This window comes from Eumetopias jubatus, unplaced genomic scaffold, assembly GCF_037043125.1.
Source record: "Eumetopias jubatus isolate StellerSeaLion01/CBP00866 unplaced genomic scaffold, mEumJub1_p1.0 scaffold_3, whole genome shotgun sequence".
NCBI lineage: Eukaryota > Metazoa > Chordata > Mammalia > Carnivora > Otariidae > Eumetopias > Eumetopias jubatus.
The window spans coordinates 118672855-118693789 of record NW_028274809.1 but is presented as its reverse complement, the minus strand read 5'-3'; the positions used below and the strand labels follow the sequence as shown (position 1 = coordinate 118693789).

General features: G+C 35.3%; 1 protein-coding gene across 1 annotated transcript in view; it reads left to right on the top strand.

Moving 5' to 3' along the window:
- MTMR6 (myotubularin related protein 6) overlaps window positions 1-20651 on the top strand; it is a 34306-nt gene extending 13655 nt beyond the window's left edge. Inside the window, exons 4-14 of the mRNA XM_028106223.2 lie at window positions 1069-1226; window positions 1719-1847; window positions 4690-4824; window positions 7649-7781; window positions 8507-8616; window positions 9017-9142; window positions 11782-11831; window positions 12258-12458; window positions 14187-14318; window positions 14404-14530; window positions 17371-20651. Of these exons, the coding sequence (XP_027962024.1) occupies window positions 1069-1226; window positions 1719-1847; window positions 4690-4824; window positions 7649-7781; window positions 8507-8616; window positions 9017-9142; window positions 11782-11831; window positions 12258-12458; window positions 14187-14318; window positions 14404-14530; window positions 17371-17631 (1562 nt within the window). The 3' untranslated portion in view covers window positions 17632-20651. The remainder of the gene's footprint in view (window positions 1-1068; window positions 1227-1718; window positions 1848-4689; window positions 4825-7648; window positions 7782-8506; window positions 8617-9016; window positions 9143-11781; window positions 11832-12257; window positions 12459-14186; window positions 14319-14403; window positions 14531-17370) is intronic.
- The last annotated feature ends 284 nt before the right edge of the window (window positions 20652-20935 follow it).

The window sequence follows — 20935 nt, the reverse complement described above, 5'->3', positions numbered from 1 at the left end:
AAGGAGTAAGAGTAAGGAAAAAGTTAAACATTTAGAGTACAGAGTTTAAAAACCATAGATTTTTATTAATGTTTTTAAAATTTGTTGGTAGCCAACAGCACAGCTTTTTTTTTTTTTTTAAGTGGGTATCCACAACCAAGGGGAATAACTTGGAAATTGATTGCTGAATGAAAAGTTAAGGAAGGTCAGGCTCCTCTGGTAGCAGTGGGACCAATGAATTTAACTGACCAGAGTGGAGCATAAGGGAGATGACCAGAGGGAAAAGAGAGGGTGAATCCTACTTTACTAGAGGTGGGAGTGAGAGGAGTGTAGGCCAGAAAGAGGAATCCTGTCACTATGCCTTTGGGATCTGGAGGCTTTCTTCCCCCAACTTGATTTGAATTATGTAGATCTCTCCAAGAGACAAAGCACACTGGTTACTGAATGTTACTTTGTTGTTGAACACCTGGACTGCAGTGGTCTAGGAGCAGGTGTACACCCTTCTCTCCTAACACATAAAGCCTAGGCAGTTATCCCCCATTGTCCCAAGTTAAGCCAGATCTTATAGTAAAGATGGTTCTGTCACTTTTGGGGACTTAATATTATTCAGGAGTAAGTGCTCTCTGGAGCTCTCTGCAGCCATTGCCAGTTTTGGTCAACACTGTCCTATAGGATTGTATATGCAATTTCAAGTTCTATATGCCACCTCTAATTTTTTATCACAACATTAATATTTCCATTTTATATCTCATTTGGGAAGTGTGAGTGAGAAGTGTCTGTGTCTGTGTCATTAAAACTTTAGTTTTAAGAAAAGGAGATACTACACTAGAGTATTTAATATCAAAGTATTGTTTATTAGCTTTTACTGATATAAATTGAATCTCAGATTGATATGTATGCCTTTAGATATGATCGTTTGAATTAAAGAACTGAGAACATAAATTGAATTCAAATATATTCAGATAATAGTTACCTCTTTGAAAATTTTAAAGAAAAAATGGAGGGATAAAGCTGAAAAATTACTATTATTTGTAGAGTGTTAAGTCCTAGAAGTTGCATTGTAACATTTATGTATTTTGTATACTATAGCAAAATATGAAGATCTCTATGCATTCTCTTATAATCCCAAACAAAATGATTCGGAACGACTACAGGGTTGGCAGCTCATTGACCTTGCCGAGGAATATAAGAGGATGGGAGTACCGAATTCAAACTGGCAGCTGTCTGATGCCAACCGAGAATACAAGGTAACTTTTTATTTACATTCCAGTTAGTTAACATAACATACATAACCTGTTAATTTCAGGTGTACAATATAGTGATTCAGCACTTCCATACAGCACCCGGTGCTCATCACAACAAGTGCGCTCTTTAATCCCCATCACCTGTTTCCCCCATCCCCACACCCACCTCCCTTCTGGTAACCATCAGTTTGTTATTTACGGTTAAGAGTCTGTTGGTTTGCCACCCTCTTTTTTTTTTACCCCCCTTTGCTCATTTGTTTTGTTTCTTAAATTCCACATATGAGTGAAATCACATGGTATTTGCCTTTCTCTGACTGACTTATTTCGACTTGGCAATTCTTTGGAGAAATTCAGAATTCATAGTAGCAAGTTGTCTACATATTGCTATGTACTCTTCTTGCATTTAATAAGTTTTAAAGTTTTTTAAAGGTGATTTTTAACCTCATAGTTTTTGAAATGTGAGTAGAATGGTTATGTTTTATTTGATTTTTACAGATTTGTGAAACTTATCCCAGAGAACTTTATGTTCCCCGAATAGCAAGCAAACCAATAATTGTTGGTAGTTCCAAGTTCCGGAGCAAGGGAAGATTCCCAGTTCTTTCCTATTATCATCAAAATAAAGAGGTAACAAGAGAAGATTTTCTTTTTTTATTTTACAAATGTGGTATAACACCTTTTCAGGTTTAAGTATCCAAATGAACACTCATTTATACGTAGGGAGGTCATTATAATGTTGCTGATAGAGAAGTGTTGGCTTTTCTCTTGATTACGTTTTTGAAATTTTAAAATTACCCTGACATATAGAAACTTTCATACTTGTCATCTTTCTTTCCTCCCACATCCTCCTTCAGTCTTTCTTTTCTTCTGGTAGGGACTTAAAAATAATGAGATTAGTGAACAAATAGGTTCTTCTTTCCTGTGGTTCTCTTTTGATACTGCTTATATTTAGGAAAACCAGATAGTTTTGACAAACCAACTATTGAGAAAAAGAAGAGAACCAAGGGTATTTCAGGCTCTCAATTTTTATAGAAAGCTCTTCCAATCAGAAGGATTTTGCAATACGAAGAGGTGGAGGAGACATCTTTATACTGAGATGCTGTAATAGGGATTACTCATTACAGCAAAATTTTCCTTTTGTAGCTTGTAACAGACCACAAGATCCTATGTGTTAGATGCTTTATATGCATGAAATCCCATGATAATTTTATAAGGTAGGCTCTGCTAATTTCTTGTAACTTTCAACCTGTAAAGAGAGGGTAAATCACCTTTCCTATATCTAACAGCTAGCAAGTTGTGGAGTTCCGTGCCAGTTCTGACTCCCACTGCTTTGTGACCTGATTTTTTCTCCTCAGGAAGCTTTTAGAATCTTTTCTCCCCAGTGTCCTGAAATTTCACAGTGAAGTGCCATGGCGTGTTTTTTTAAATCTATCTGGGAACTCACTTTTGGGAAATTACTTCTCTATTTCTGTGGTAACTTCTTCTCTTACTTTCCTTTGTACGTGTGTGTGTGTGTAGGTTGGCAAGTGGGCCTCTCTAAACCTCCGTTTTTCTTAATTTTCTCTCCTATTTTCCATCTCTTTCTAGTTTTTTAGAAGATTTCCTCAACTTTGTTTCCAGTCCACCTCTTTATTTTTGCTATACCGTTTTTAAAATCTAAGAACTCTTTCCTATTTTCTGAACTTTTTAGACACTTTTCTATTCTTGGCTATGATGACTGGGTTCTCTGAAGACATTAAGGATTTTTTTTAAAGAATTCTTTTGCTCCCCACATTAGTTGTCTGTTGCTCAGAGTTCCTTTTTTCTGTTTATTTTGTTTGTTTCTCATGTCTTTCAAATATCTGATTCTTGGCTGGCCTCTCATACTTAAAGAGTGAGGTACCACAAGCTTGTTTAGAAGTTTGTGTGCATGAGCTATCTCTATCTTTGGATTATTTCTGTTGTTAATTTTCATCCCAATATGTGTGTTAGTTCTGTCCAGGATTCAAGTGTGCGAAGGCGGATGGGAGGATCTCATATTTTGTTTTGTAGGCTTTACTTCATCCTCTTGTTGTGGGGGGTACAGGGCTTCGCTCCCACCCACATCTGTGCATATTGTCCAGAGTCTTCAGGTTAATCCTTTTCATAGAATAAACTTTGCCTTCAGGGCGAGGGAAGATCTGGGAGCCTTAATTAGCCCCTATATGGATATTCAACCAATTCTGTTTTCAGTTATACTCCAGCTCAGGCTTTCAAAGGTACCAAATCTTGAGCCTTTCTGGGATTTTGCTGCTCAAAATGCTTGCTTCTTGTTAACTCATAACAATTTGGCAACTTTCTTTGTTCTGGTAAATTGGTCATTACTAGCTTGTACAATCTGCTTTCATTTCCTGACATTAACATCTCTACTCTATTTTTCTCTCCTTTTCCATTCTCTTTGATCTTTTGATTTTATGCATTTCAGATATCTTTATTAGGACTTTAGTTGGGTTTTAGAAAGGAGCCAGAGGTAAAAAGTAAAACTTTAAACAAATTCCTAATCATAGTTAGGAATAACAAAATCATAGGGAGTTATGACTGGTTATGGCCTCTGTTTGACACACCCATGTTTGTATACATTGTTTATTGGAAAGCTGAACTCAAAATAGATATTCAGTGCCTAACTTAAATCAGAAAGTACGTCTGAAAAGAATTTTACAAAGCAATCCTCATTTTCTTCTATTTTATTAAATTCACATGGTTTTATTTTGTCTGTGAATTTAAAATGTGAATTTATGTATACTTTTTTTTCCTTAATGATACTATGGTTGGAATGATTGGGTAGAGTTAAGTTGGAGTTGGTATGGATGAGATTGGAGATAAAATATATGGGTCTAAATCTTCTAATCTTTTTTTAAGACTTGGAACAAAAGTAAATATCTAATCCACCATTCACTATTTCTTACAGATATTTTTACCCTCTTAGATTTATGTTTTAACTCAAATTTGAATTGAAGTTCATTTTTCCCATTTTGTGTCTCATTTTATATTGCTGATTTCTAGAGATCTGAAAGCTTTTGGAATATAAGAGCTCAGATGTTGCTATTTTTAAAAATCCTGTTCTATCTTTATTGATTAATCCCTTACTTGAACTTGAATTGAAAGTATCTTGTAATCTAGAGCATAGCATGCAAGTATCTTAGTAGGTTACATGGTAGAGAATTGACCAAGTGTTGCTTCTTAGGACTTAAGATTTTTGCATCAAACTATGTAAGGAGGCATTTCACTTTTTCAGAAGAGAATATTAGGAAAACTTATGTAACATCAAGATGTTCACATAGTGTTTAATTCAAATAGGATTTCAAGGTTAATGTCTTCTAATTATCCTGCCAACTTTTAAACAGATTACATGTTTGATTTTAACTTTTGTTTTTCTTTTAAGCATTTTTTTTTTAAGAAATGTTTTAGACATCTTTGGATAATCTGTTGTTTTCTGTCCTTTTAAAATTAGGCTGCCATTTGTCGATGTAGTCAACCACTATCAGGATTCAGTGCCAGGTGCCTGGAGGATGAACATTTGCTTCAAGCCATTAGTAAAGCTAATCCAGTCAATCGCTATATGTATGTCATGGATACCAGGCCCAAAGTATGTGTCTTGAATCTAGTACAGTCTGTTAGTTTAATTATCTTTGTTACTTTAATTAATGAGAGTTAATCAATTTGCCCATATTTAACCTATCTGAATCCTGGTTTTAAATTGACTGAGGCTAATGATAATGAGGAAAGCAATCTTTTAAAGGATACCAACTTAAGAGACCTGTTTCCCAGATGGTGATTTCTTATGTCTTCTGATTTATATATAAATTTAGAAAAACAGATTTTTATATTGGGAACTCTTGATGGTGTGGAAGACTTACATTATTGTGAAGAAATGTTAAATAGTGTGTGTGTTTGAAAAATTATGAAAATCTTACTAATTTTTTTGGTAGACTTTTTAATGGTCAAAACACTGTGTGTTTGTTAAAATAATGGGCCTTAATTTGAAATATACAAGAAAATAAGGAAAATAGTAAGTTAGGAAACATTGAACTAGAGAATTATAAATAGTGAACTGGTACATATATACGATGGAATATAACTCAGCCATCAGAAAGAATGAATACCCACCATTTGCATCGACATGGATGGAACTGGAGAGGATTATGCTAAGTGAAGTAAGTCAAGCAGAGAAAAAACAATTATCATGATTTCACTCATACATGGAACATAAACAATAATGCGGAGGACCATAGGGGAAGGAAGGAAAATCTGAAGGGGGAGAAATCAGAGAGGGAGATGAACCATGAGAGACTATGGACTACGGGAAACAAACTGAGAGTTTCAGAGGGGAGGAGGGTGGGAGGAGGTGTAATAGGTTGATGGGCATTTAGAAGGGCAAGTGTTACGATGAACACTGGGTGTTATATGGAACTAATGAATTATTGAACACTACATCAGAAACTAATGATGTACTTATAGTGGCTAACTGAACATAATAAAAAAAATCATTCTGTAAATACTAGTTGGAGTAGAGAAAATATATCATTTTATCCTCACTACATATTTGTTATACAATAAAAAGAGATCATTTTCACCAATTCAAAACAAAAAACAAAACCACACTGGATTTTGAAGACACAGTGCAAAAAACACTAAAATATTCTATAATATTTTAATATTGATTACATGCTGAAATGGTAATATTTTTTCTATTTGGAGTTAAATAAAATATATTACTAAAATTAAAAAAAAATAAATAGTGAAGAGGACATAGTTCTGTTAGGCATCTGTAATGTTAGGTTCAGTTTTTATCATTGAGACAAATGTCAGAATCCCTTTTTTTTTCTATAAACACAGTTAAGCAACTAATTCATATAGGATCCTGAAACTAAAGTAATTAAAATCCTCAAAGGTAATAGCTAACATTACTTTTAATTTTTATTATAGCATCGAATGCAGAGCTGGTGGGCTACCCAAAAGGACATTGGCAGAATTATAGTGAGGATTTCTTCAAAAATCTGGAATGATGAGAAAATAAGAGAAAGCGATGAGAAAAAGCGAGTGAGCGATATAGAGCACAATTTTAGGCAGCTTTGTTGAAAGGAATGGTAGCTGTTTAGAAGTTATTCTCATCATTATGCATTCTCACAAAAGATAATGGAGGAAACAGAAGATGGGATTAATATGAGTAAATTAAGTATTAAAAACTAGAAATTGATAATTTGATAATTTTTTATCTTGTTAACAAGAAAAGACTTTCTTAGAAGTCAAGAATGTTGGTGATATCTCTTGTAAGACAAATTTTATTTTTCTTCCTTGTTTAATCTGGGTGGATTCATTGGTCAGAATTACTTCTAGGTAATACTAGGTATAAAAGATGGTTCAAGAGTTTCTGAATATGAGGCCTGAGGGTGATCTGTTTCCCAGGACCTAGTACCTCTATTTGTATAATTGACTTCTACACAGAAAATAGGCCTTTCTTTGATTGTTTTGTTTGTACTATTTAAACTTCAACTTAACTAGTAGTAATGAAGCATTTTAATATCTAACTCTCACCTAAGTCATCATAGGTGCTGAATAACCAGTGAGTCAGTAGGTAGAATTGAACTGTTCTTTTTACCAACCTGGGCCCCTATCTACTGAATGAAAAGCTACTTTTTCTTCCAATTTAGGTTTTGTTTCATCCAAATTCATAAGAATATTTTGTAAACTGTAATAATGTGCAATATGAAATCCTAGTCTCAAAGAATTAAACATACCAAATCTGAAATGAACCTCTTGATAGCATTGGGCGTGGGCCTGCTGGCGGTCTGTCTTCCCCTTAGAGACCAATTTTGGCCCAATTCTTGGAGATATATCAAGCTAGTGGGTTATATGCCATATATACTGTGTGGGCCTCCAGTAATCTCCAATATGGAGGACCTCAAATAATCTGACGTGTATTTCAGATCTGATTTTTCAGGGTCCCTGTGGCTCTCTGAATGATCATGTGTTCCACAGGCTTGCTCTGAAGTGAATCTAACAGGTTCATTCTATAACCGGAAACTTCCCAGCTTGGCTCATCTCTGAATCATTTAGGATTCAGATAAGAGATACTTCTTTCTTTTTTACATTTTGAAATATTATACACATATGGAAAACTGACTAAAAACATAAGTGAATTAGTTTCATAAATTATTTGTGGTGGAACTTCTTGTCTGACCTTTCCATTATATAGCAGTCATGTTGTTACTTTATATAAAGTATTCTTCTTTACTCTTAATAACATATGTGACACTTTTACTTATTAAAAACGGTAGCATATTCAGTTTGGAAGAGTTCTTTAAACTCTGCTAAAATGTGGTTTATTTAGTATTTTCATGATGTTTTGGTAAACTAAGTTAAGAGATAAAACCAGTTTGTCTCTAAATTTCTAAAACTTTAAATTTTAGCTGAATGCAATGGCCAACAGAGCAGCTGGAAAAGGTTATGAAAATGAAGACAACTATTCTAACATTAGATTTCAGTTTGTTGGAATTGAAAATATTCATGTCATGCGGTCCAGCCTTCAGAAATTATTGGAAGGTATGGTTATATTTTGCCTTTGAGGCAACTTTGTCTAATAGAAATATAATGTCAGCACATTATAAAATTAAGGATTATGTAATTTAAAATTTTCCTATATCCACATTCAAAAAAGTAAAATAAAGTTGAAATTAATATATTTTGCATAATGTATTAAAAACATGTTAACATGTAATCAATATAAAAAATTAGTAATGACACATTTTAGGTTTTTTCCCTTAACTCTTAAAAATTGACTAGTTTGTATTTTACACTGTTACACCACATCTCAGTTTGGATTACCCACGTGTCAGTTTGGGTAGTGGCTACTGTATTGGACAGTACAGTTCTAATGGTTTTGCAAAAAAAAAATTCTTGCTTAGTCTGTACAGTGAAGATTAATTGATAATAATGCTCCATTTAAGTATTAAGGTATCTTTCCAGTTGTATGGAATTTTAAAAATTAAAATATCAAACTTTTAGCACTTCATAAAAAAAAAAAAATTAAGCACTTCATACACCAAATTTTTTTTTCTTAAAAGAGATTGGAGCTTTTTTTAAGCACAAGGAATGACAGTAAATTGTACCCAAAAAATCCAATATTGAGGTTCTGATAGCATCTTTTCATTTATAGAGTCTCGTTTTTTATTTTGTCCTCATCCTCCCAATTCACTCACTCAGAGCTTGAGTAGGAGAAGTGGAGACTCTAGCTGCATTCTAATGAAATGTTTTTTTCCCCTTTTTAGTCAATGGTACCAAAGGGCTTTCTGTCAGTGATTTCTACTCTGGTTTGGAGAGCTCAGGATGGCTTCGCCATATCAAAGCTGTTATGGACGCTGCAATCTTCTTAGCCAAGGTAACTCTTCTTCGTTCATATTTTGTTTGAGGATTTATAATGGTTGGGAAGGAATGCATTTATCCTGTTGGGTGCTGCTACCCTTTCCAGTCAGATAACTTTTATGTTTTACCTCTTTAATGAGGCTTCCTTTAATTTGAGCATTAAAAGATCATGTAGTACTTCGTGTAGGGATTTAAAAAGAAACCCCCAGACACTTTGGAAACAGCAATTTTGGTTTTGTTTTTTGTTTGCTTTGTGTTTTGTCTTGTTTTTTTGGAAATTATGCTGTGACAGCGTTATCATTACAGTCCTTGCTCTTCCTTGTAATGCAATACTTGCTAGTATAGTTTGAGTAAGTAGACCTTAATTGATGTACCTAAATTCTGCTATAATCTAAGTATGTGATCTTTCTTTTCAGGCAATAATGGTTGAAAATGCAAGTGTGTTGGTACATTGTTCTGATGGTTGGGATAGGACTTCCCAGGTTTGTTCCCTTGGCTCTCTTTTATTGGATTCCTACTACAGGACAATCAAAGGATTCATGGTAAGGAGTGATTTGGCTAGACCAGTGATTCTCAAATAGGAATGATTTTGTCCTCCCAGGAGACATTTGGCAATGTTAGGAGAGTTTTGGTTGTTACAAAGAAAAGGGTACAACTAGCACTTAGCTGGTAGAGGCCCAGGATACTGCTAATATTCTGTACCACAGAGGATAGCCCCTGCAATAAAGACCTAACTGGCCCAAACTGTATTTATTGCTGAGGTTGAAAAACCTTGAGTTAGACTGATTTCCATTTGTGCCATCTCTTTGACAACAAGTTTTGAATATAGAAGTTTTTTTTCTAAAATGTTATAGTAGAAATATTCAGTATTTTCCTCTCCATTTTTATACGACAAATGTGAATGATGTAAAACAAGGCAGAAATAGGAGTACTTAAAAATTACGTTCTAGAGGAAACTTTCTATTTAAAATTTCTAATTGAATGGATTTTTCTGCTTTGTGAAGCTAAAGCCCTGGCTCCTGTTTTTTGTTTGTCTTTTAACACAAGATCAGATTAACTTATGTTTTCAAAATTTACATCTTAATTCATGGCAAGTAAAGTAAGCGAAGAGACGGTAGAAAGTTTTCATTAGTTTAGAATAATTAAGTGCAGTGCCATCCTAAAGCAGGGGAAGGTTTAATATCACCAGATCCCTTTCAGCACCATTATTTGTTGGCACTAACATATTGAGTCTTGGACAGGCTGAATGGAAGTACTGCTGATAAAATTATGTGCAGCTTACCTTAAGGGTGTAAGATGAGGAATACTTTCTCTGCCATGTTTGGCTTTAATTGTTTGCTAGACATTCAAATGAAATCATGTAATAAATGCCCAGGGACAGTGTGAGAGCTTCCCAGGCAAAAGGAACAATGAAAACCAAAGCATAGCTCTGTTGGCTGAATGCAAGTGATGTGTGATGGCGGAGTTCAGGGTGTTAGCACGGGGAGCTTGGGTGCAGAAGGATATAGTGGGATGAAGGCCTCAGGAAGAGAAGACTGGAATTTGGCCTTTACCCTCTTGGGTAGTGAGAGCCATTGAAGAGCTTTAAGTAGAGGAAACAGTAACTTGCTTGGATCTGCTTTGTAAAAAGATGGCTTGGTGTCTTCCAGGTGGAGGGTAGTGGAAATGGAGGCTGGGAGACCAGTATGGAAACTGGAAAGATAACTCCGGAGAGAAAAGAGGGCTAGGAGTAAGGCAGTACCACACGAATGCAGAGGAGGTCATAGGTTCAACCTCCAAGGATGCTGAGAAGGTAGAATCAGTAGGAATTGTTCCTGGATTGGATGTGAGGAGAGGAGGCCTCTTCCAGGATGATTTCCTGTCTCTGGACTTAGTTGCTAGGATGGATGGTGCTGTTCTCTTGTTCTCTACTGAGAAAAGCAGAAGTCTAAGTTTAGTGAGAAAGACACTGAGTTAAGTTTTAGTTGTGGATGTGTAGAGGACCGGCAGAGGGCCTGCAGTAAAGTCTGGGGCTGCAGCCTGAAGACCACTTGCCTGAGGTCACGCAGGTGTGGAAGTGGCAAAGCTAGGATTTGGGCCCATGCAATATGGCTCCAGAAACTGTATCTTTCCCCGTCACATTATATGGCCTTCTGGAAAGATTTATAACAAAGAGAAGCTAAAGGTGGCTGTTTTTTTAAATCCCTGGCATTGAGTACTACCTCCCTCTCCCTCCCTCCCTTCTTTCTTTTGGCGTGTGTTTCTCCATCTCGTCATTTTGTACAGTAGGAATTTGACCTCCCTGTTCCAGAGTGTGCTCAGCTGAAAGTAAGGAACATGTTGCCTCTCGGTGCTTCTTCAGTGGGGCTTCTTCTTTCCCCTTAGTTGTGGAGTTTGTTCTGTCAGTCTTCAGGCCGATTTCTGGGGTATTCAGCATGATTTGATAATTATCTGTTTGTGTTTAACTGACAAGACCAGCCTGGGATCCTCCTACTCTGCCGCCATCTTAGCTTCCCCCACCAAAGGTGGCAGTTTTGACTGAAAAGAATGTACTTGGTGATTATATAATGAAATTATGAGATATATTAAATACTAAGAAGATAGGTTGTATAAATTAGACTGAAAAAATTAGAAGCCTATTACTTCAGTAGAGTTGTGACAGAGAAAACAGATAAAGACAGTCCATTCAAGAGGTTAGATATCACCATATGAATTTGAATATACACTTTTTATTGGTGTCTTTATCATTCTTTTTCTGTTAAGTACCGTATAAGTAATGTACTAGTAAGCCAGAAGGTTTAAAGCATACACCCCAGTCTACCACCTACAGTTCACACTGTTAACATTTTGATTTCCATTTTTATAGCCTTTTTTCTATGCAGATATCATCATTAGACATACAGAAATGTAAATGTGCTAGCGCTCTATAACATGTAGTTTTTACTTAAAATGTAATAAATACAACCTAAATGATTTAAGTCACAGGACTACCGTATTTCTTTTATGTGTCATTTTTACTCTTTGTTAAACCAGCCTCTAATCCAGGTTCTTGCTGTCTTTTGTCTATAATTAAACAAAAGTTTGTTTTGTTTTCAACCATAAGTTAAAAGGGTAAATGCTGTTAAGATAATAGGATTTAATCCATTTTAAACAAAAGAAATTGAAAATAGTTGTAAAATGGGTTTCACTTTTTCTCATTAAGGTTTTAATAGAAAAGGATTGGATCTCTTTTGGACATAAGTTTTCAGAGAGGTGAGTCATAGTTGTACATTTATATATTTTGTAAAATTAGTAAAACCATTTTAGAGTACCAGAATATTTCTGTTCTTCATGAATTCGCATATCCAGTGGTAGGTGAGAGTGCTGTCAGGTTTTTTGTATGAAAACTGATTTAATTTTTTTCTGTCATTTCTTTTAATTCTCATACCTTAGTTAAATTTTCATGGCAGTTTATTGCCTTCCTTTTTGTCTGGATTGTGGTACTTAGAAGGCAATAGATCCTTTAAAGTTGTGGTTGAAAAACATAGATTTAAATTGTTTTTAATAAAAACATTATGCCTTTTTTATGACAATAGAATAGTGTTTCAGGTTCATGTGTGTATGTTTAAATTTGATAATATGTGAATAATTGACTTCTTTCAGAGGCATTTTTAAAAGCTTGTACTTTCTCGGGGGTAGGTGTGGCCATTTGGATGGTGACCCAAAGGAAGTCTCACCGGTGTTTACTCAGTTCTTGGAGTGTGTGTGGCATTTGACTGAACAGTTCCCACAAGACTTTGAATTCAATGAAGCATTTCTTCTTCAGATCCATGAACATATTCACTCATGCCAATTTGGAAACTTCCTTGGAAATTGTCAGAAGGAAAGAGAAGAGCTCAAGTAAGACAGTTTGCATAAAATGGGCTCTTTTTTTCCTACTTGGTTGAGGTCTAACATAAATCATAGTGGAACATAATAAAATATCTTGACAGTATGTAATAGAATTGAATTTTGTTGTAAAGATTTTTTTGTCTATTTCTGAAGCTAAGTGCCCTCTCTCCCTCACATCCTCAGGTTAACAGTAAAAACACATTTTAAAGAATTTGTTTTGAAATGTAGCATACATATAGAAAAGTGCATATGGCATAAGTGCGAAGCTCAGTGAATCTGAAACTCATCCATCTGTGTAACCAGCACCCAGAACAAGAAACCTTACCAATACCCTGGAAACCGCCGTTCTACTCCTTTCTAATCTGAATATATATTTAGAGCAGAAAACTATTAACTTATTTCATTTCTTAGAAAGTATTGGTCACTAAGCTTTAAAGTTTGGTTAAAGATTTTTAAAAACTTTTGGTTTTAAGGTAAGATGAAGCCTTACAGTTTTCCTCCCATTTCTAAACAGATATTCTCTGGGGAAAATAGATCTGTGTTAGCTGTAGTGTGTCTGTCCCTGAGTTGGGTCTCGTACCTCTTCTTTCCTAACCAATCTTTGGGAGTAGGGGTTTCTGGCTAAATTTTGATGCAAAGAAAATGTGGGGTGAGGCTGTGAGAAGTGCTTAAATAAAAATTTTTTTTAGGTTGGGTTTCTGAGTTTAGAGTTCTTACAAGTCAATAAAGAGCAGTTATAGATTCTTGAATGTCCAAGTGACATATTAGAGAAGCTAAATCTGGTAGTAGTTTGAAGACAGCCACATACTCTCACTCTCAACAGAATTAAAGGCAGAACTGAGAGCACTTGGAAGATTCTAAAGACGTGTAAAGGGAATTACAAGTGAAATCAGAGTATGACAGAGGTGAACAAATCAAAGAGCATTCAGACTTTAGCTCTGTGCCATAGTAATTCACAGTAGTGTGTCATAATTTGGAGCAGGTGACTCTTAGAGTACAGAGCTCTTTTAGGAAAAACTGTTCTTCCCAGTTAGTGCCAAACATCCTCTTACAAAGGAAGATGGTAATAAAAGCACTTATTTCCTAGTAGTCTTTCTCTAAGAACTTACTTACTGGTCATCTTAGGGGTCATAGAAAAATGAGCAGACTCTCCATTTTTCCCCTGTATGTTTATTTGGTAAATATACTATCTAAACCATTCTACCCTTTATCCACTTATTTCACCTAACTTACTCTTAGAGTTGCAATATGATTGGCATCTTTTTACTGTTGAATAATGTCCTGATTTTTCCTAATTCCCTTTTTTTTTGCTACTCACATTTAAATTTGTCCCTGCTCTATAAGACATGTTATTACAGCCCAGATATAGGGCTAAGAGAATGAGGCCAAAGAGTGATACAAGTGTCTTTACTCTGTATACATGTGTATGGTGATGTGAAATAGGTATAACAGAGGCCATGTTTATGAAATTGTGTGAGTTGAAAGGAATCTCTTAACGTGTATGGTTGTGAGAGAAAATGGTAGACCTGTGTTGTGTTCAGAGAAACATGGTTTTATTTATTTCATGATTATAAGTGAAAGAAAAGGGAGAATACAGAATTCAGAGACAAGGTGAGGTTAGGTTGCGAAGAGAAGGAAAAATTAAAACTTAAATCTACTTGGGAAACAATTACCTGGTTTGTAAAAATGAGTATTAGCATCTGTGGGAAAGATCTTTGTTTTTCTCATTACATTAAGGTTAAAGGAAAAGACTTACTCCCTGTGGCCATTTCTCCTGGATGACCAAAAGAAGTACTTAAATCCTCTCTACAGTTCCAAATCTCCGAAATTTGCAGTTTTGGAGCCAAATACAGTATCTTTCAATTTTAAGTAAGTTGGCATCATTGAGGTACTTATACTTGATTTTTCTCAAACACAATTTATTGAGTTGTTGTTTTTTGTTTTTGTCATAAAGGTTTTGGAGAAACATGTACCACCAATTTGATCGAACATTGCATCCTAGACAGTCCGTGTTTAATATAATTATGAATATGAATGAGCAAAATAAGCAGTTAGAGAAAGATATTAAAGACTTAGAATCTGTAAGTATTCTGAAGTGTCTAATGTGATATATTTGAAATATTAAATTAGTGTATTTCCTTACTTATGTTCTCAGTGTAAATTAGTATATATAGAAACCTCATAAGTACACGACTGCTTCCAAATCAGATCTCCTCTACTTTCAGTATGTTAATTTGAATTGCTTTCCCTGAATTTTAACATTGAAGTATTTGAAGTACAGTTGACCTTTGAACAACATCGGTTTGAGTTGCACAGGTCCACTTACAAGTGGATTTTTTTTTTGATAAAAAAAAGTACAGTACTGTAAATGTATTTTCTCTTGTGATTTTCTTAGTAACACTTTTTTTCTCTAGCTTACTTTATTGTGAGAATATAGTATTAATACATACAACTTACAAAATATGTGTCAATTGAGTCTTTATGCTATTGGTAAGGTTTCCAGTCACGAGTAGACTATTAGTAATTACCTTTTGGGGGGAGTCAGAAGTTATATATGGATTTTTGATTGCATGGGGGTTTGGTTCCCCCAACCCCTGTGTTGTTCAGGGGTTAACTGTATATAGAAAGGTAGAGTTATGAACATAATAAATATCAGGGAATCCACCACCTAGCTTTGTGAGATTTTAACATTTATCATATTCGCTTCAGATCTTTCATGTTTTTGTTTTAAGAAATGAAACGTGATAGGTATATTTGAAGAAATATACTCCTCCTTAGCCCTCCCCACCTGCTTTGGGCTGAATTTGGGGTTAGTTGTTCCTGTGCATATTTTTGTACTTCTATATATGTTTTTATCCCCTATTTATAATATTGTTTTGTGTGATTTGAAATATTTTTATTTTATATTGAAGAAGTACAAAAGAATATATTTTTATAAGGCATAAAAGAGCAACAGAAACATCAAGGCACATGTACCCTTCACCGAGCTTAAGGAACTGCATGTTTTAAAGGTTGTTACACTGTCATGCTTCATTTTACTCAACATTGTTTTGAAATTTATCCATGTTGATACATGTAGCTTTAATTCTTGTGTTTTATTAATAACTACTGTATAACATTCTCTTATATGCATATATCACAGTCTATCCATTCAGCTACCGCAGAACATTTAACTTGTTCTCAGTTTTGGATTTCCATGATAACAAAGGAAGTTGAATGAGTTTGCATATATTTGCTGGCCATTTTGTTTTTCCTGTTCTCTGAATGGCCTATTCAAACCTCCACTTATTTTTCTGTTGGTATATTTGCCTTTTCCTTATTGATCTGTAAGATTCTTTATACACCAGACATTAGTTCTTTGTTAGATATCTGTCTGTCTATCTATCTATCTATCTATCTATCACAAGTGGCTTTGTTTAGTCTGTGTTCTCGTCTTTTTCATTTTATTTATGGTATGTTTTGTATAGATGTTTTGAATTTTAATGCAGTCAATTGCACTCTTTATGTTTTATGCCTTCTTTTGTATCTTGTTTAAGAAGTCTCTCTCGACCATAAGACTTTTTTGTAATCTTTTCTCTGTCATCACATATAAGCAAAAAGGATCGGTGAGTCCATACTTCAAAAATCCTAGACAGTTGGTATAACTCAGACTGTCGTGTCTGCCTCTCAAGCAGGACTGTTCCTTAGTCATCTCTCAGATACGGAGGTAACGATAGGAGGATGTGTAAGGAGAGAGGCAAATCCAAGACATAGGTAAATATCAGCAGAGTGGCCAGAGATCAGTCCGGGGATTAGAGAGCATGACACTCTGTCACAGAATACTTTTAAAATCTTATGTTCTGTTTGGGAAAAAAATTCTGTTGGAACACCTGGGGGTGGCTCGGTTGAGCGTCCAACTCTTGGTTTCAGTTCAGGTAATGATCTCAGGGTCATGAGATCAAGCAAGCCAAAGCTGGGAGTCTGCTTGAGATTCTCTCTTTCCCTCTTCCTCTGTTCCCTCCCCTGTTCTCCTGCTCTCTCTCTCTCAAAAATATATAAATAAATCTTAAAAAAAATTAAAAATATAAAAAAATTCTGTTGTGTTCTAAAGCTGGTTATGTTCACCTAACAAATCATTGTAGGGAAACCATGTAAGAAAGTTGTTTAGGTAAATAAGTGTGCGTTTGTTATATTATACAATTATGATTCAGGGTGACGTCTCATACACATTTCTTTTATTATAAAATGTTTACCTTTTATACTTCCCAAGTAATCTATGCCCTTTCAAATATGAAGGCTTGATCTTTTACAGTCAAGCATAATAACCATTTTCCACTGTAAAAGTTTTAAACAATTAGGATTCTCAACCATGTCTTACTCTTCTGCACTAGATTTTATTAATTTTTTTTTTAAAGATTTTATTTATTTGACAGAGAGAGACACAGCGAGAGCAGGAACACAAGCAGGGGGAGTGGGAGAGGGAGAAGCAGGTCTCCTGCTGAGCAGGGAGCCTGATGTGGGACTCGATCCCAGGACCCTGGGATCATGACCTGAGCCGAAGGCAGACGCTTAACGACTGAGCCGCCCAGGCGCCCGATTTTATTAATTTTTTGAGATCTTTGTATATTCATAAAGAGGACATTTACAAAAGGATGGTTTTTTCTTTCTTTTTTTTTTTAAAGATTTTATTTATTTATTTGAGAGAGAGAGAATGAGAGAGAGCACGAGAGGGAAAAGGGTCAGAGGGAGAAGCAGACTCCCCGCTGAGCAGGGAGCCCGATGCAGGACTCGATCCCGGGAATCCAGGATCATGACCTGAGCTGAAGGCAGTCGCTTAACCAACTGAGCCACCCAGGCACCCTGGTTTTTTCTTTCATCTAACCTGTATTGAACATGTAGTGTGTGTAATTAGTAATTTTTTTCAAATTTGGATTTGTTCTAGAAAATTAAGCAACGTAAAAATAGGCAAACAGATGGAATTCTCACCAAGGAATTGTTACATTCAGTTCATCCTGAATCACCTACCCTCAAAACTTCCTTGTGTTTTAAGGAGCAAACTCTGTTGCCTGTGAATCATGCTCTTCGAACTATAGAGGGCAGCAACCCAGCAGATAATCGTTACAGTGAATACGCTGAAGAATTCTCCAAGTCGGAACCTGGTGTGGTCAGCTTAGAGTATGGTGTGGCCAGAATGACCTGTTAGATCCGTAGAGTATTTTCTGGACTGACTAGTGCAAGAATTGGATTCTTGTGAGAATGATGTGCGCATGACCAAAAGGAATTTGTCAAATAATGATCTTAGAGTTTAATAGTTGAAGAAAGGATAATAACTGCTCTTGTGAGAGAAGTAAGTCCGTTTAATTGCATTTCCAGCAGGGAATGACTTTAAGTTCTTTAAGAAACGAGTGGTGTTGGCAGATTTATTCAAAACACAGTTTGTACTGTATACTAGTGAATTGACATTTCTGTATGATTTATATGTTAATTACAGCCAAACAATTCTGAATAACCTTCCTTAACTATAACTTAATTGCCAGGAAACAAAACTCGACAAAGTTCTCCCTTAATAATTGACATGGCATGTACTTTTGATTATATAACTCTGTAACTATGGATATTTACATATTTTGCCTATTAGTGATGTTTAATGTTGAAGTGCCATGAAAAATATTTTAAGAAAGCCTTAAAATTGCAACTTATTCTTAAGTTTCATAGCCAGGAGCAGGTTTTTGGGTTTTTTGGTTTTTTTTCTTTGGGTCAGCCTTGTTTTTATTTGTAAAGAATTGCACCATCATCACTGCAGGGCCTGCATGCTACAACAGTCCTGTATAAACAGATGTGCACGTACAGTGTTAAGTTCATGGTCAGCTGCTCCCACATCCATATTCAAAATTAATGAAACTGAAGGTTTTATCCTGATTACAGTTTGTACAGTGCTACATTTGATGACATTATTTACAACTTAGATTATTGACTTCTTGAATATGTGTAAACTTATTTGACTGTCTTTTATGTATGGATTACTGCATTCTTTTGATTCTTACTTTGTGGTTGGCTTTATTCCTTGGATAACTGTGTAACTTTAAAAAGCTAAGGCTCTAAAACTGTTCTTAGAAACAACGAAGAATGTGTATGTGTACACACACACACACATACTGTTTTCTCTCTCAATGAGTTGCTCTTCCTAGAACAGGCTTTCAGTTTCCCCCAAATTTTGGGGTTAAAAAAAAGGAAGTACAGATAGTTTAGATTTTGCTTGGTTGCATGAATTTTAAAGCAGCCATTTCTATGTGGAACATTTTTTCTTCTCCATTAACATAGGAATAAAAAAGGAAAATTAAGGATAGCCTAGTACAAAGTTAATGTTTAGCAGGAACAACTTAAATGCTAGGAAAAGTTTCATTTTGCCATGTTATATTAACTGTTCTGTGTGCTACTAACATATCTTTACATGACAAAAACAAAACAAAACAATTCACATGCAATTGATGGTATTACCCAGCTGGCTTTAAAATTGAAGGTTTAAGTAACATGACTGACAAGAGGTATGATTCAGGGGTAATAGGAAACCTGGATAGGATCCCTAATGCTTCTCTTTACTGTACTTATATCTATTATATTAGTTTTGAGCATAAATATCTTTTTCAAATGGAAAAAAAGCTTTATTGTATGAGAACTTATCTAATCCTGTTTATTTTTCCAATGCTTTTGTGTAATGCATTATGTAATAAGAAAAATACTGCTTTTTAAACAGTAACAGAAATGTACTATTAAATATAGTTTGTGATTTAGCCAAGCCTATTTCCATACTTAAGCGCTGGGACAGAAAACTTAATCTTTGTGACCACAAAGGGAAACTTTTGTGCCTTGTTCCTTGGTTCCAGTTACCGATTATGGTTTTGGAATCTTCCATGGCAGACTTCTTATATTCAAATGTTTTTTTGGTTTATTATTATCTTCAACTTCAGGCATATATATGTGTGTTTATGTGCTCACACATGGACTGAGAAATCAGTTAACATCTTAAGTGACCTACAGGGTATATGTTGGCAAAAAGCAGATTGTGTATATGTCTTACAAAATTTCAGTGTGTTTGGGAATGTATAGCATGTAAATTATTACATATTATTTAAAGGAAATTAAATGTTCATATTTTACTTTGGATGTTTTTCTTTTGGAAAAAAACAAATGGGATCAAGTTGTGATTGATTTTTTCTTTCCTCACTTAGGCAAATGGACCTGCACATTATACTGATGATAACACTATAAGGTTTGAGCAAGTCATTTTCCAAAAGGTTGATGATAAATTATAACTTACATATAAAAATAATTTCCAAAATATTTAAAATAGGCATAGTGGGCTAAAAGTTTCAGCAAATATAGTTGATAATGTCACTAATTTTGGTGGAAGGCAGTGTCCAGTGAATGTCTGCGGTGTGAAATGTCTCACCAAAGGCAGACCTAGGGATAAAGAGGACGATGAAAATGACTTGCGGGAGAGAGTTTGTATGGGCGTGTTCTGAGGGATTAGCCGGGACAGAAGTAGCTCAGGGAATCCTGACTGAATCAAGATGGAGGGAAGTCCTTTTTTTTTTTTTTAAGTTCTCTTTATTTGGTAGAGTAGCAGGGCAGGGGGGTCGTATCAGGAGCCGCCCCCCCCTTTTTTAAGATTCTTTTTTTAAGAGAAGTTTTAGGTTCACAGCAAAATTGAAAGAAAGGTCCAGAAATTTCTTATATACTCCACCAGAGTAGTACATTTGTTACAATTGATAAACCTGCACTGACACATCATAATCACCCCAAGTCCATAGTTTGCCTTAGGGTTCATTCTTGGTGGTGTATATTCTGTGGGTTTTGGACAAATGTATAATGACCATATAGGGTATTTTTCATGGTGCAAACAATCCACTATGCTCTGCCTATCAATCCCTCCCTATCCCCCCAACCCCTGGCAACCACTGATCTTTCTGTTGTCTCCATAGTTTTACCATTTCTAGAGTGTCACATAGTAGGGATCATACAGTGTGTGGCCTTTCAGATTGACGTCTTTAACTTAAGTGCATTTCAGGGTCTTCTATGTGTTTTCATGTCTTGATGGCTCATTTCTTTTTTAACACTGAATAATATTCCATTGTCTGGATGTACCAAGTTTATTCATTCACCTATTGAAGACACCTGGCTTGCTTCCAAGTCACAGCAATTGTGAATAAAGTTGGCTTTAAACATCCGTGTACAGGTTTTTGTGTGGACAGAAGTTTTCAGCTCCTTTGAGAATATACCAAGGAGTGTAATTACTGGGTTGTATATAGTAAGAGCATGTTTAATTTCATAAGAAATTGCCAAACTGTCTTCCAAAGTAGCTGCACCATTTCCCACCAGCAGTGAATGAGAGTGCCTGTTGCTCCACATCCTCACCAGCGTTCAGTATTGCCAGTGTTCTGCATTTTGGCCATTTGAATAGCCTTTTCTGACCTCTTTTTTTTTTTTTCTTCAGGTCAGCTTGAGAG